Below are 14,726 nucleotides of genomic sequence, written 5' to 3'. Positions count from 1 at the left end.
ATATATTATTCCTTTTAGTATTAAGAAAAAGAAACAAATAATACAAGAACAACTTAGCATTAAAAAGGAGGAAATAAAAAAAAACGTTAATTTTATAAAATGATAAAAAGAAAAAGATTACAACATATATAAAATATTGTTTAAATTATATATTATTATATATATATATATATTTTTTTTTTTACAGAAGACTGAAAAACGACAAAAAAATGTGCTGTCTGAAGAAATGTTGCAAAGAATAAATGAAAGGAATGAAAGGTTACAAAAATTAAATAAAAAAAATATAAGATATTGTGAAATTTATACAACGTGGACTTTTTATATGTTTGATATTCTTTATTTATTTTTCTTCATTTTAAGGCTGTTACAAAAAAAAGTACAACATAACAATAACATTATGGAAGAAAATAACAACGAAAAGGATAAAAAAACGAAACAAAAATATATGCATATACAAAGTAAACTACTAAGTAATACAGGTAAAAAATAAAAAAGATAAAAAAAATAAAATAAAAGAAATAAAAGAAATAAAACAAATAAACATGTTATAAGAAAATGTTTTAAAGATTTTCTTTTAAAGCTTCATATTTTTTTATTATACATAATATATATATATATATATATATATATATATATATATATATGATTATATTTATGTTTATATTTATTTTGTTAAATTATAATCTTGATATTTTTCATTAAAAATAATTAAATAATTAATTCCTTCTTGTATTCAGAAGTATTTATATATGTAATTATTATATTTTATTTTTTATTACATATATATATATATATATTTTTTTTTATGTCCTTTTTAAGAACTCTTCATAATATTATTATATACGAATATTTATATATATGCTTTATTGTTCTAAACCCTCATATATATATATATTATATATATATAAATATATTTTATATAACAATTTCAATATAATTGATCACAATATAAAAAATATTTATACATTATGTATGAGAATTTTTTTTTTTTTTTTTTTTTTATTATTATTTATTTTTATTTATATAATAATATCAAATAATGTATTATATATATAAATATTATTTATACATTTTTTGTAATTTTATTATATATAAAATAGTATTATATAAATCATATTGTATTTCAATTTTTAATTATATATAATAAATACATAATATTTATTATATATTTACCTTTATGGTTTAATTTTTTTGTTTATCTCTTCTTTTATTTACATATATATATATATATATATATATATATATATATTATATATATATATAATATTTCTGTAGATAATATATTGAAGAGAATTGAATCAAGTGTAGAGACTATAAAGAATATTTTATAAAGTTTTATTTATTATGAAAAATAAAAAAGTATTTTTCTATCCGCTTCATTAATACATTTGATAGTTATAATATAATACATATATATGTATGTATTATATATATATATATATATATATAATATCATATGTTTTAATTTAATTTTTTTTTTTTTTTTTTTTTTTTGAACATGATGAATATGTATTTATTTATTTTTGTACAGTATTATCACCATGTATAACTTTTTATAAAAATATTTAAACTACATTTTTGTGACTACATATATATATATATATATATATATATATATATATAACACATGTTTAAAAATATGTAAATATATCAAATTAACTATTCATTTTGTATATGTTTATATGTAAATATGAAAAAAGGAAAATACCTATGTAATAATTTTTTAAATTACATAAATATTGTAACAAAATTCTGAATTAATTAAATGTGAATAATTATATAAAAAAAATAAGAATATAGATCATCCTAAAAAAAAAAAAAAAAAGAACAAAAAAAAATATATTTAGGGGAAAAAGAAAAGACGGAAAGAATGAATAATATATATATAAGTTTATATATATTTTTTATTTCTTATATAATACAATTATGTTTTAATACAAAGTACATATATTGCGATAAGAGTAAGACAAAAAAATAAAAAAATAAAATAAAATTATACATTTGGTTTATATATATATATATATATATATATAATATTTATTTAATGTTTTGCTCTCCTTTTAGAATTATTTGTATCGAAGAATATTTTGCCGAGTGTAGAAAAGAAGGAATTCGTTTCGCATGTACCACATAAATTAGAATGGCTAGTTCATAATGTATTAGAGGTGGTTCATTTTTTAGAAGATGTTAATAATTACATTGTAGATTTTAAAAAAGACATATTAACCAAATTAGAACATATAGTACAAGATGATACAGAATTATATGAATCATATGAGTATAATGAAAATTTATTAAATCAAATATATTTAAATAATGAAAAGAAATTAAAACGATATTCTGAATATATTGAAAAATTAAAAGATACAAAGTTACAAATGTTTGAGGATACCATAAATAATTTCCAGAGAGAAAATATTTATTATCTTAATTTTGTGTATAAAAATTTATTAGCAAAAATTGATTTAATAACAAATCTTAACAAGAAGGTAAAAAAAAAAAAAAAAAAAAAAAAAAATATATATATATATATATATATATTTATTTATTTGTTTGCCTGTTTTATGCTTATATATTTATGTATGTTGTATTTATGTGTATATATCCAATTTGTTGTAATCCCCCCAACTTGATGCACACAGACACATATGGATATACATCACATATATATTTTACTTGCATTAATATATACATATATATATACAATTACATTTTTTTGATTTTTTTAATTTTTTATTTTTGTTGTTTAGAAATTAGATAAGGAGAAGAAAAAAAATGTAATAGAATTAGAGGAATATTTAGAAGATTTGAAAAAAAGAATGTTTGATATGCAAAAAAGATTTAACGATATAATTATTGCTAAATCTTCTTTTTTAAAAAACGAAAGTGAATTAAATATGAAATTGTTTGAAACAAGTGCTATAGATTATGTTAATAATAATAGTAATTTTGAAGTTTTTTCAACTTACATAATAAATGATTTTATGTTAAACAAAAAGAGAATAAATGTTTTAAATTATGACAGCAATTTATTTTTTAAGAATAATTTTATGTATTTTAATTTTTTACATAATTATTTGAAAGAAAAAAAAGATGAACATGTTTTAAATGTTTATATATATTTAAAAGATCCTCTCATTCAAGAATATGAATTAAATTATTTTAATTATTATGTTGTTTTAGATCTGTATATATTAGATGTTATAATAAAAAATGTAGATTTATTAATAGAAAAGAAAGGTAAGAAAAGAAAAAATGTGAATCATGTATTAGTATGTATCGATAATTATGTTGTAAAATATAATGTACTATCAAGTAATATATATTTAGATATTCAACAAGATATCAAAAGTTTTTTTCATGAAAGTAATCGTAATGTTGATGGAAGTAAAATACAAGATATGCTTTTTCATTTTGAAAGAAAAAATAATTCTATTTATCAAAATAATATGTTTCATGATAAATATTATAAAAAAAAAATAAAGAAAGATATAAAAGAAGAAAAAAAACAAAATGATAGTTTACAAAAATATAATAAAAATAAAGATCCATTATTATTCATTAGAAAAAAAAATATCTTTTTTGATTCCCAGAAAGAATATTATAAAAAATTTTTATCTTCTTATACATATGAAGAAATTATAAATATTTTATGTAATAAAAGTTCAAGATGTAATAACAGAATTTTTCAATTAATAAATGATGTTAATAAAAATACATTTATATTAAAAAGTCATCTCGCTTTAAAAAATGAATTAAAAAAATTCTTTCAGATTAATCAAAATAAATTATTGAAGAATAAGACAGGTGTTGGATTAATTAACAGCACTAAGGATGATATAAATCGCATAACTAACATGAATCTTGCAACAAATACAAATAATGCTATGGGAAATATAACAACGGATTCTAATATTATTAATACAAATAATAATAATAATAATAATATTAATAATACAACCACAACAAATAATACAAACAATATAAATAATAATAATACAAGCAATATAAATAGTAATAATACAAACAATATAAATAATAATAATAATAATAATAATAACAATATAAATAATAATACAAACAATACAAATAATAATAGTAATAATAATAATAATAATAACATTTTTAATAATGAAGATTCATTAAATAAATGCAGTGCCTATACATACCCCTTCTCTAATGATGTAGAAAAAAATTACCAGGAAAATAAAAATCAAAGTTTTTCAAACAGTGATCATTGTTTTAAATTATTAAATTCAATACAAGGTGGTAATAAATCTAGCGATTTTATTAATATGCAAAACATTGATGATTATTTAAATACATATTATGTAGCCTATCATGAATCATTTAAGGTTGTTAAAAAAGAACATTACTATTCCATCATTTCTCATATCTTTGAAAGTTATTTAAATATAGATCAATCTACTAATGATGATGATCATCCTATTCATAAAAAATATCCTCACTTAAAAGGTAGAAATGTATCCATCAATTTTTTGGGTCAACTACCTGAAATTATGAAGGTTTATAAAACGTTTCGTTATTGTGATTCCCTTAATGTTTTGGCGAAAAGTTATATTCCTAAGGCCCCTGCAAGTGTTCAAAGTTTAGACAAAGGGGAAGATAATAATGATAATGATGAAAAAGGCGAAAGTGGAGAGCACACACACATGATTGAAAAAGATGACAGTGGAGAGCACACACACATGATTGAAAAAGATGACAGTGGAGAGCACACACACATGATTGGAAAAGATGATAGTGGAGAGCACACACACATGATTGAAAAAGATGATAGTGGAGAGGATACACACATGAGTGAAAAAGATGACAGTGGAGAGGACACACACATGAGTGAAAAAGATGACAGTGGAGAGGACACACAAATGACTGTAAAAGACAAAAGTAGAGATGATAATAAAGCTCCAAATAATAATTCTACATATAAAGAAGAACATGACGAAATAACAGAACAGATTGGATTTTTAAAAAATCATAACCACAAATATATGCGATTATTTCAAAAGCATTTATTAGAGGAAATAAAATTTATTAATTTTTTTGAATTCCTTGTAAAGAAAAAATTAGGAGTTATATTAGAGAAGAATGAATTTTTGAAGTTATATATTTTTTATGGACAAAAAAATTTACCTAGTATGCCATATACTCCACTTTTTTTTACTTGTAGAACAATTATTAAAATAGAAGTATTAAGAGATGTTAATACAAATCAAATAATTTATTCTAGTAGATCTTTCTTTTTAGAAACTTTAATAACATTAAAAGAATATAAAATTAAAAATGAAAGTGCATATATTGTTATTGAAACAACAGATGAAAGTAGTACTATAAAAAAAAGATTAAAAATGGATATGTTACATAAAATATCACCCATGTCACATATTAATGCATATGTCGTATCTAATAAAGGAAAAGAAATTGTTTATCACAAAGGTAATATATATCAACGATCAGCTAGCGATATCAAAAATGTTATAAGTGATATAAGAAATGATTTCTTAAATATTATTTTACCACAATATCATTTATTTGATTTATTTGATAATTATGTTTATATAATTATATGTTTAAAAAATGAAAATTGTTAGAATAAAGCAAATATCTATTTTTTTTTTTTTTTTTTTTTTTGGAAGCATACAAATGTGCTTAGCAAACACATTTATATGTTAAATGTTTTGTTTATCCATATATAGAAATGGAATAATATATATATATATATATTTATGTATTTATATCTTCATATATTTATGTATTTATTTATTTATTTATTTATTTTTTAATTAAAGGACTTGTTTTTATTACACTTACAATTTTTTTAATTTTTTTTGTTCAAATGGAAAATAAGACATATATATGTATATATTATATTTGTTCTTTTTTTTTTTTTTTTTTTTTTTTTTTATGGAAAAAAAATATTATATATATATATATATATAACTTCAATTGCGACACTAAAGGTTTAAAATTTCATATGTATATTACACATTTCAACACAAAAAAAAATAAAATAAAATTGATAAAAAGTAAAATATGGAATTGAAATAATAGTAACAAAATGAGGGAATAATAAAAAAATATACATAAATAAATAAATAAATAAATAAATAAATATATATATATATATATATATATATATATGTGTGTGCGTATGGACACATGATTTTATTTATTATGCTTAATTACTCCATCCTACATATTTTCCTTCATTTCGTCCTCGTCTATGTTGTAAGGCATTGGAGAAAATGGGTCGTCATTTTTTGCTTCATCTACATGTGCCTGCTGTATGGGCGAAAACATATTCGCATCTTGTACATTTTGCTTTATCTGCACAGGTGATTGTAAAATATATGCAGGTGACATAGGCTGATGTGCATTCACCACACCGCTTTTGTCGTACACAGGTGAACTTATCGAATATGCTGGAGATGTTGGTGAAAACTTTGGTGATGTTATTGAATAAGGTGAATAATTTGGACTAGCAATATTTTGTGCAACTGGTGATGTTGGTGAATATTTTGGTGATGTTGGTGAATATTTTGGTGATGTAGGCGAATATTTTGGTGATGTAGGAGAATATTTTGGTGATGTAGGAGAATATTTAGGTGATGTGGGCGAATATTTTGGTGATGTAGGTGAATATTTTGGTGATGTAGGAGAATATTTTGGTGATGTTACTGAATAAACAGGTGACATAACATTATACTGAGAATTTACATTCATTTGATCATTTTGATTTTTTGGTGAGGTTGGTGAATAATAAGCATTATTTGCATTATACGTAGGTGATGTTGGTGAATATGAAGGTGAATAAATATTATGATTAATTTGAGGTTTAGGTGAAAAAATATCTAACATAGGATTTGGAGAATATATATTAGGTGATTGAATAACATTATTATTAATATTTGGTTTAGGTGAGAATACATTATAATTCATCATATTATTATTTTTCGGAGAAAATAATAAATTAGTTGCATCTACTGGTTGTTGGTTTTGATGATCAAAAGGAGAGAATGGTGAATGCATAACAGATGTTGGTGATTTAGGTGATTGTGTTGGTGAAAATTTCCCACCTAATTTTAATGTATCTAAATTATTTATATCTTTTGATGATGGGGACATTACATTATCTCCATAATTTTGTAAATTATATTGTGGTGATAATAAATTATTAACATTATCTATAGGTGCTGTAGGTGATAATAAATTAGCATTATATGTTGGTGAAAATGGTAAAGGAGAATTTATCGTATTAATTGCCACTGGTGATTGTAAACCATCAGGTGTTATAACATGTAAACTATCTGGTGTTGTAAACCCAGCACTTGTTAAATCTTGAATAGTTTCTAAATTTTGATTTGCATCATTCAATTTTTGATTATCTATTATTATATCAAATGAACCAGTTCCTATTTTACATAATTGACCTAACATTATATTTTCTGTTATACCTTTCAAATTATCTACCTGAGCAAATGCAGCTGCTTCTAATAATATTTCAACAGTTTCTTCAAAACTACATTTAATTAATGGTCCTTTATCAACTCTATTTATACCATGTCTTGTTATAGACATTAAATAACCCTTTTGTGTCATAACATCACATAATATTGATAAATGTCGATAATTAACATATGAACTATCAAACGATATTACAGTTCTTAATTCTTTTAATAAAGCTCTTCTTACTGCTTCTATACCTAATACTTCAAATATTTCTACAATATCATTAGATACTGTTTTTTTAAAATCTACTTGTGGTGCACAAAATATATTTTCTAAATTACATCCATCAGTATCTAATACCCAATGGGAACTTCTAACAAATTTCCCATTATCTGAATCGTATGTTATTTTGGATTCCTCTCTCATATATACTTTCGTTATATTTTCAATACCTCTTAATTTTAATGTGGATAAACATTGTTCCATTAGTTTTTTTAAAAACGTATCTTCTGTATCTTCTCTAGAAATGTTATGTTCAATATGATTCTTATTCTTAAGTTCTAAATCTTCTTCTGCATTTTTTGTGCTTGTTTTCATGAATGCGATATTATCGTCCTCTTTGATTGTTATATCACTCTTGTTTTCATCATCATCATCATCATACGTATTACTATTATTATTATTATTATTATTTCCGCTCTTTTTGTTTTTGTTTTCATTATTATTACTTTTATTGTTTGTATTCTTATTTTTTCCATCTTTCGTATTTTTTGGAGATACATTATGGTCACCAAACAAAAAGTCTTCCTCCTCCTCCTCCTCATCATCATCATCATCATTATTATTATTATCATTATTATTGTTCATTATATTATCTTCCTTTTGACTATTTTTATTTCCAAACAAAGCCGATGTATTAGAATCACCACCCCCTCTTAATACACCTTCATTTCCATCTTCTTTTTTTATATTCTTCACTTTAATATCATTAATATTGCTATTATCATTATTATTATTATTATTATGCATATTATTTGAAACTGGTGATGAACTCATATTTTTTACTTGTCCATTGTTACTACTATTTATACTAATACTATCTTCATTCTTTGTATTTATATCTGATGATATATTATTTTTTACCTTGGACTTAAATATATTTGTACTATTGTTATTATAATCATGATGAGGATGAGTACTATTTTTTCCTTCATCATAATTACCTCTATCATTACCAACTATGTGTTCTTCATCTTCTTCTTGTTCATCAACTTGTTCATTAGCATTATCTACAACATCATAATTCATAAAATTATATTCACCATTTAAATATTTCACACGAATTCTTAAAACTAAATCTTCTGAGTTATCATCTGTATATATAATATCTAATTCATCACTTGAAAAGACAGAATATATAATATAAACAATTTCTTTCATAGTTAATTTTTTTTCATTTACATGTATATTGGTTAACTGTATTCTTAATACCCATTCACCTAAAGAATATTGAGTATCATCTTCATCCGGGAATTCATAAAATTCGTTAACCCATGATTTATCTTCCTCTAAAATAGTTGTCGTTGTATTAGGATCATAAATAATTTGTGCATGCGAAGTTAATTGTTTCAATGTAGTATATTCTAATTTTGTTAAAATATCTTTAGCTTTTTGTTGATCATTCGAAACCATATCATCTAAATATATTGTTGTTGATGGAGTCTTTACATTTTTTACTATATTTATTAATTCTTTTAATCTTGGAACACCTAATGTAACATTTTTTGAACCCACACCAGCAAAGTGAAATGTATTCAATGTCATCTGAGTTGCAGGCTCCCCAATTGATTGAGCAGCTAAAGCTCCTACACATTCTCCTGGATGACATAAGGATTTATAAAATATTTTTTCTATTTCTTGTAATAACCAATCTAATCCTTTAACACTAACTTTATGAGTTTGAGTTAAAAGTTTTGAATTCAAATAAGTTCTTAAATGTGCTTTTAACAAAATAGTAGCATTATTTTGTGCTTCCACTGACAAAGTATCATTACTATTTATTTGTTTAATAATTACTAATTTTTCTAAAAAATTATTAACTTTATGTACAACATCAATAGGATTTAACATGGAATTTTCATCATAATTATTTTTTAAGGTATTTCCATAATATTTTCTATTTCCTCCTATATTAATATTATCTGAATAATTCTCGTCATCATAATCGTCATTATCATCATCATAATCGTCATTATCATCATCATCATCATAATCATCATCATCATCATAATCATCATCAACAAAATCATCATTGTTATAATTATTATTATTTCCTAGATCTGATCCCATGTCATTATCTGCAACACCCATATGAAATTCATTCATACCTTTAAAAGGTGATTGATCTCCTTTACTTATCATCATATTATTAAGATCATTATTTTCATACTCCTTTTTAATTTCAGACATAAGTTCATTATTTTCATTTTTATATTTATCAAATTTATTTTTTCTCCTTCTTCTTTTTCTTCTTTTCTTACTTTCCTTATGATTATGTGTAGACGATAAATTACCCTTATCCATAAGTTTTCTACTATTACTAATATTATTATTATTATTATTATTGTTGGTACTATTATTATTACTTACAAATGGTATACATGGAAATTGTGATTTTGCATATTCAATAAGTCTATTCATATTGATTGGTAAATGTTGTCTTATATCTCCATCTGGAAATATTTCTTTACATAAATAATTTTTACATTTATATAATTCTTCAAATTCTTGATTTAAAATATTTTGTTTATTATAATCTATATAGGAAGTATTTCTACTACCATCATTTTTATTACCTATATAAAAATCCTTTCCAAATGGTTCTTCATCAAAATTATATTTATATAATTTATTAATTTCTTTATTATCTAATTTCATTAAATCTATAATTTGGTCTTCTATATATTCACCTGCCATACCATCTTCTCCATATAAAAATTGAATAATATCTCCATATGAATTTCTTACAGTTCTATCATATTGTACCATAACATCTTCCATGGCTTTTATTAATCTTCTTTGTATATACCCTGTTTCAGATGTTTTACATGCAGTATCAATAATACCTTCTCTACCTCCCATAGCATGGAAAAAAACTTCTTGTGGTGTTAATCCACTTAAATAAGAATTAGATACAAATCCTCTACTTTCAGGACCATAATCAAATTTAATAAAATGAGGTAAAGATCTATGATTAAAACCAAATGGTATTCTTTTTCCTTCAACATTCTGTTGACCTACACATGATATAATTTGCGATATATTAATAATAGAACCTTTTGAGCCACTGGCCACCATACTAAAAATATTATTTCTTTCATCTAAACTCTCAGATGCAACTTTTCCCGCCATTTCTCTAGCACAATTTAATTCATTATTAACTCTAGTTTCAAAAGATTCATATAATGATTTTCCTGGTTGACATTCTAATTCCCCTTTCTGCGCCTTTTCAACAAGTTTTGATACTTCACTTTTAGATTTATCTAATATTTCTCTCACCTTGCCTAATACTTTATTACTTGCAATAATATCTGAACAACTCACAGTAAAACCAACATATTCAAGCCAATTATTTGTAACTTTTTGTAAAGCTGATAAAAAATCTTTTGTTTTATCTGGACCCATTTCATGCCATAAAACATGAATTAACGATCCACTAGAAGAACCAACAGTTCTTTTACATATGATACCACTTAATAATTCGTTATTTTTTATTATAACCTTACCATCATTAATTGAACAATATGGATTATCATCTTTAGATGATGTTGAAGAATCTCTCATTAAATTTATTTTTACCATATTAAAACGTTTAAATGAATTAATTCCTCCACCAATATTGTTATTATTATTATTATTATTATTACTATTACTATTATTATTATTATTATGATTATTATTATTGGGGGAACTCGTATCATTTTGATGCATATTTCCTACATTTATATTATCCCCAATAGATAAAGGACTATTAGGATGATTATTCCCACTTCTTACATATGTATTTCCCTTTTCTACATAATCATCAGTATTATCATTAATTGAATTACCATAATAATAATTACCACTAGTATTCATTTTGGTACTATCCTTGCTAACATTTGTATTAACATCTCTCCCAACCTTATTATTGGCGGTGTCATTTTTGTCATCTTCTATATTCATATCATCAAATTGTAATAACATCGAAAAAATTTGTTTACCTGTCCATAATGCCCTTGGTTTTATTATTGCTGGTGTTGGTATCACATTATTCCAATAGGGAATCCAAATTAATAAGGACATAACTTCTTCTCTTGTAAGGAAATTATCTCTTCTTGTAAATTTTCTTATAGCTAATAAGGAATCTTGTACTATACCCATAACTGGCTTATTACCTTGTGGTGAAACTATTTGTCTTTGTACTATCATTAAATGTTTAATTTCAGATCTTGTTTCATGTGACTGAGCTAAATGTAAGTTCATTTCGTCTCCATCAAAATCCGCATTATACGGTGAAGTGACTGATAAATTTAAACGAAATGTTGAATATGGTAATATTTTAGCCTTATGACCCATAATACTCATTTTATGTAATGAAGGCTGTCTATTAAATAAAATATAATCTTCATCTGTCATATGTCTTTCTACTTTATATCCATACTCTAATTCTTTCTCTGAATTTCTTCGTACATGTCTTAAATCATATTTTGTACCATTATCTCTAATAATATATTTTGCTCCAGGCCATTCATATGGACCCCTTTCTACAAGCTTCTTTAAATTATCATAATTTAAAGGTGTTACCGTCTCACAAAATGTTAATGTCATAGCTACTGATTTAGGAACACCTATATAATCAATATTTAAATTTGGATCTCCTGTAATAACCGTTCTTGCTGAAAAGTCCACTCTTTTACCCATCAAATTACCTCTTAGTCTTCCTTCTTTACCTTTTAATCTTGTTCTTATAGCTTTTATAGGCTTCTTAGATCGTGTAGTTGCTATTGGCATACCTGGAATATCATTATCAAAAAGGGTAGTTATATGAAATTGTAATAAGGAACATAAATCCTGTAATACATGAGATTTTGCTCCTCTATCTGTTTGCCTTTTTAATTGTATATTTGTTTTTACTATATCTAATAATTTTAAAGTTAAATCATCTTCACTTCTTTGATTTCCATATTGAACATAAGGTCTTGCACATGGTGGAGGTATAGGTATACATGTTAATATTAGAGAAGCTGGTACACACCTATCAGAATTAAATCCTAATATACTCATCTCTTCTTTTCTAATTTTCTTTAATATTTCTAATGCTTCTTCAGCACTTAATTTTCTTTTACTCTCATCAATATCTTCTTCACTGCTATGTAAAAATTGAATATACATATTTGGTCCTTCTCTACTATATTTTGGTTGAACACATCCACAATCTACATCTTCTTTACTAACCATTTCAAATATGTTCGTATAATTACTTTTATTTAAAATCATTTGTTGATTCATATTTAAATTACTTAAATCATTGTTATAAAAATTATTTAAAGAATTATCATTAATATTTAATCCTTCTTCTTCTACAGAATGATCACATGCTCTTATTCCTAAACACAGTTCAGCTAATTTTCGTAATCTTAAACTATTTACTTTAATCTTTTCAATATATTTAACTTTAGAACTGTTCACATTACATAATAATCTACCACAATGATAACATACACATCTTAAAACATTTAATACTACATTCATAAAACCATAATGATACATAGGTTTGGCTAATTCTATATGACCAAAATGACCAGGACAATATTTTACATTCATATTACATGTACCACATAAGGTCCTATAATCAATAGTACCCATACGTATATCATTTAATCCACCTTCTCTAGGAAAACCATCTTTATATATATCTACATTTACTATTTCACAAACACTTATCTTTTTTATTATTTCTGGATCCAAAACACCTAACTCTAATCGTTTTACTCTCTTTAATTCACATGCTGAATATGGAATATTCAAATCAACCGTCATTGTTATATATAATTATATTATATATATATATATATATATATATTACATTAATTTTATTGGCTCTCTTATATATCTATATTCTATTTAAAAATATATTTTTTTTTTATGGTAAAAAAAATCTTCCTTTTGCTCAACTTGGATAATCATCCATTGATTTCATAACCATAAAAATAAATAAATAAAAATATATATATATATATATATATGTAAATATAAATATGTGTAAATCTTTTAATTAAATTTTTCCTTTAATTTTTTTTCATGTTACAATATATATAATCTTCGTTATATTTATACATGATTTTAAATCAAATATTTTGAAAGTATTTTTTTTTTTTTTTTATAAGTGTTAATATATATATAAGAAAAGTTATGAAAACGTATATACAAATAAAACATATATATAAATATATATATAAATAAATATATATATAAATATATATATATATATATATATATATGTTATAGTTTACTCTTCATAAGAAACAACAGTTAAATAAAATAAACACATATATATAATATATATATATAACTTAAAGATCATAATTAAAAAAAAATATAAAAAATTACAACATTTTATATGCATATAATATATATAAATATATATATATATATATATATATATATATATGCCTCTTATTTTTTTGTTAATTTTTTATTATTCAATATTATATAATATTTCACATATAATAATATAAATAACCCTTTATTCTCTTATACCATTAAAAAATGTAGTCTCACAAAAAAAAAAATTAAATAAAATAAAATAAACAAAGAAATAATTAAATCTACTAAATTAAAGAATAAGGATATAAAAAAAAAAAAAAAAAAAAAGAAAGGATAAGGACCATATTAATATAATTTTATCCATACATATTTACATATATATAATAATATAAAAAATTATCCTTTAATATAGTTTTCAATATGTGGAAACACAAAAATTTATAATAATAACATTTAAGGAATGGAAAAATAAAACCATCATTTTTATTATTATTTCATAAAAAATATATTATATTATATATATATATATATATAAATGTTATGAAGAAAAAGTAAAAGCATTCATAAAAATATATATATTTATATATATATAATAATATATAAATATATATGTAATAATTAATTTATAAATATATATCAAAGTAATAATATATACATACAAAATAATA

The 14,726-nt window shown here is 22.4% G+C and overlaps 3 protein-coding genes across 3 annotated transcripts in view; 2 read left to right on the top strand and 1 right to left on the bottom strand.

Moving 5' to 3' along the window:
- Positions 1-490, top strand: part of PRSY57_0317700 (hypothetical protein) — a gene marked incomplete at both ends in the record, with an annotated part of 3,763 nt that extends 3,273 nt beyond the window's left edge. The window contains 3 exons of the mRNA XM_020114477.1: positions 19-85; positions 188-258; positions 361-490. Coding sequence (XP_019970843.1) covers positions 19-85; positions 188-258; positions 361-490 — 268 coding nt within the window. Of the gene's footprint in view, positions 86-187; positions 259-360 lie in introns of the transcript that reaches the window.
- Positions 491-1,870: 1,380 nt separating this feature from the next.
- PRSY57_0317600 (hypothetical protein) lies at positions 1,871-5,612 on the top strand (the record flags this gene model as incomplete). Its single annotated transcript, XM_012905800.2, has 3 exons — positions 1,871-1,961; positions 2,065-2,489; positions 2,751-5,612. The coding sequence occupies 3 exons, from the start codon at positions 1,871-1,873 to the stop codon at positions 5,610-5,612; spliced, it is 3,378 nt and encodes a 1,125-aa protein (XP_012761254.2).
- A 601-nt stretch (positions 5,613-6,213) lies between these two features.
- Positions 6,214-13,551, bottom strand: PRSY57_0317500 (DNA-directed RNA polymerase II subunit RPB1, putative; the record flags this gene model as incomplete). Its single annotated transcript, XM_012905799.2, has 1 exon — positions 6,214-13,551. The coding sequence occupies one exon, from the start codon at positions 13,549-13,551 to the stop codon at positions 6,214-6,216; it is 7,338 nt and encodes a 2,445-aa protein (XP_012761253.2).
- Between the last annotated feature and the right edge of the window lie 1,175 nt (positions 13,552-14,726).

This window comes from Plasmodium reichenowi, chromosome 3 (genome assembly GCF_001601855.1).
Source record: "Plasmodium reichenowi strain SY57 chromosome 3, whole genome shotgun sequence".
In the NCBI taxonomy this organism is placed as follows: domain Eukaryota; phylum Apicomplexa; class Aconoidasida; order Haemosporida; family Plasmodiidae; genus Plasmodium; species Plasmodium reichenowi.
Note: the sequence above shows the minus strand (reverse complement) of the source record. Positions and strands in the feature narration are given on the sequence as shown.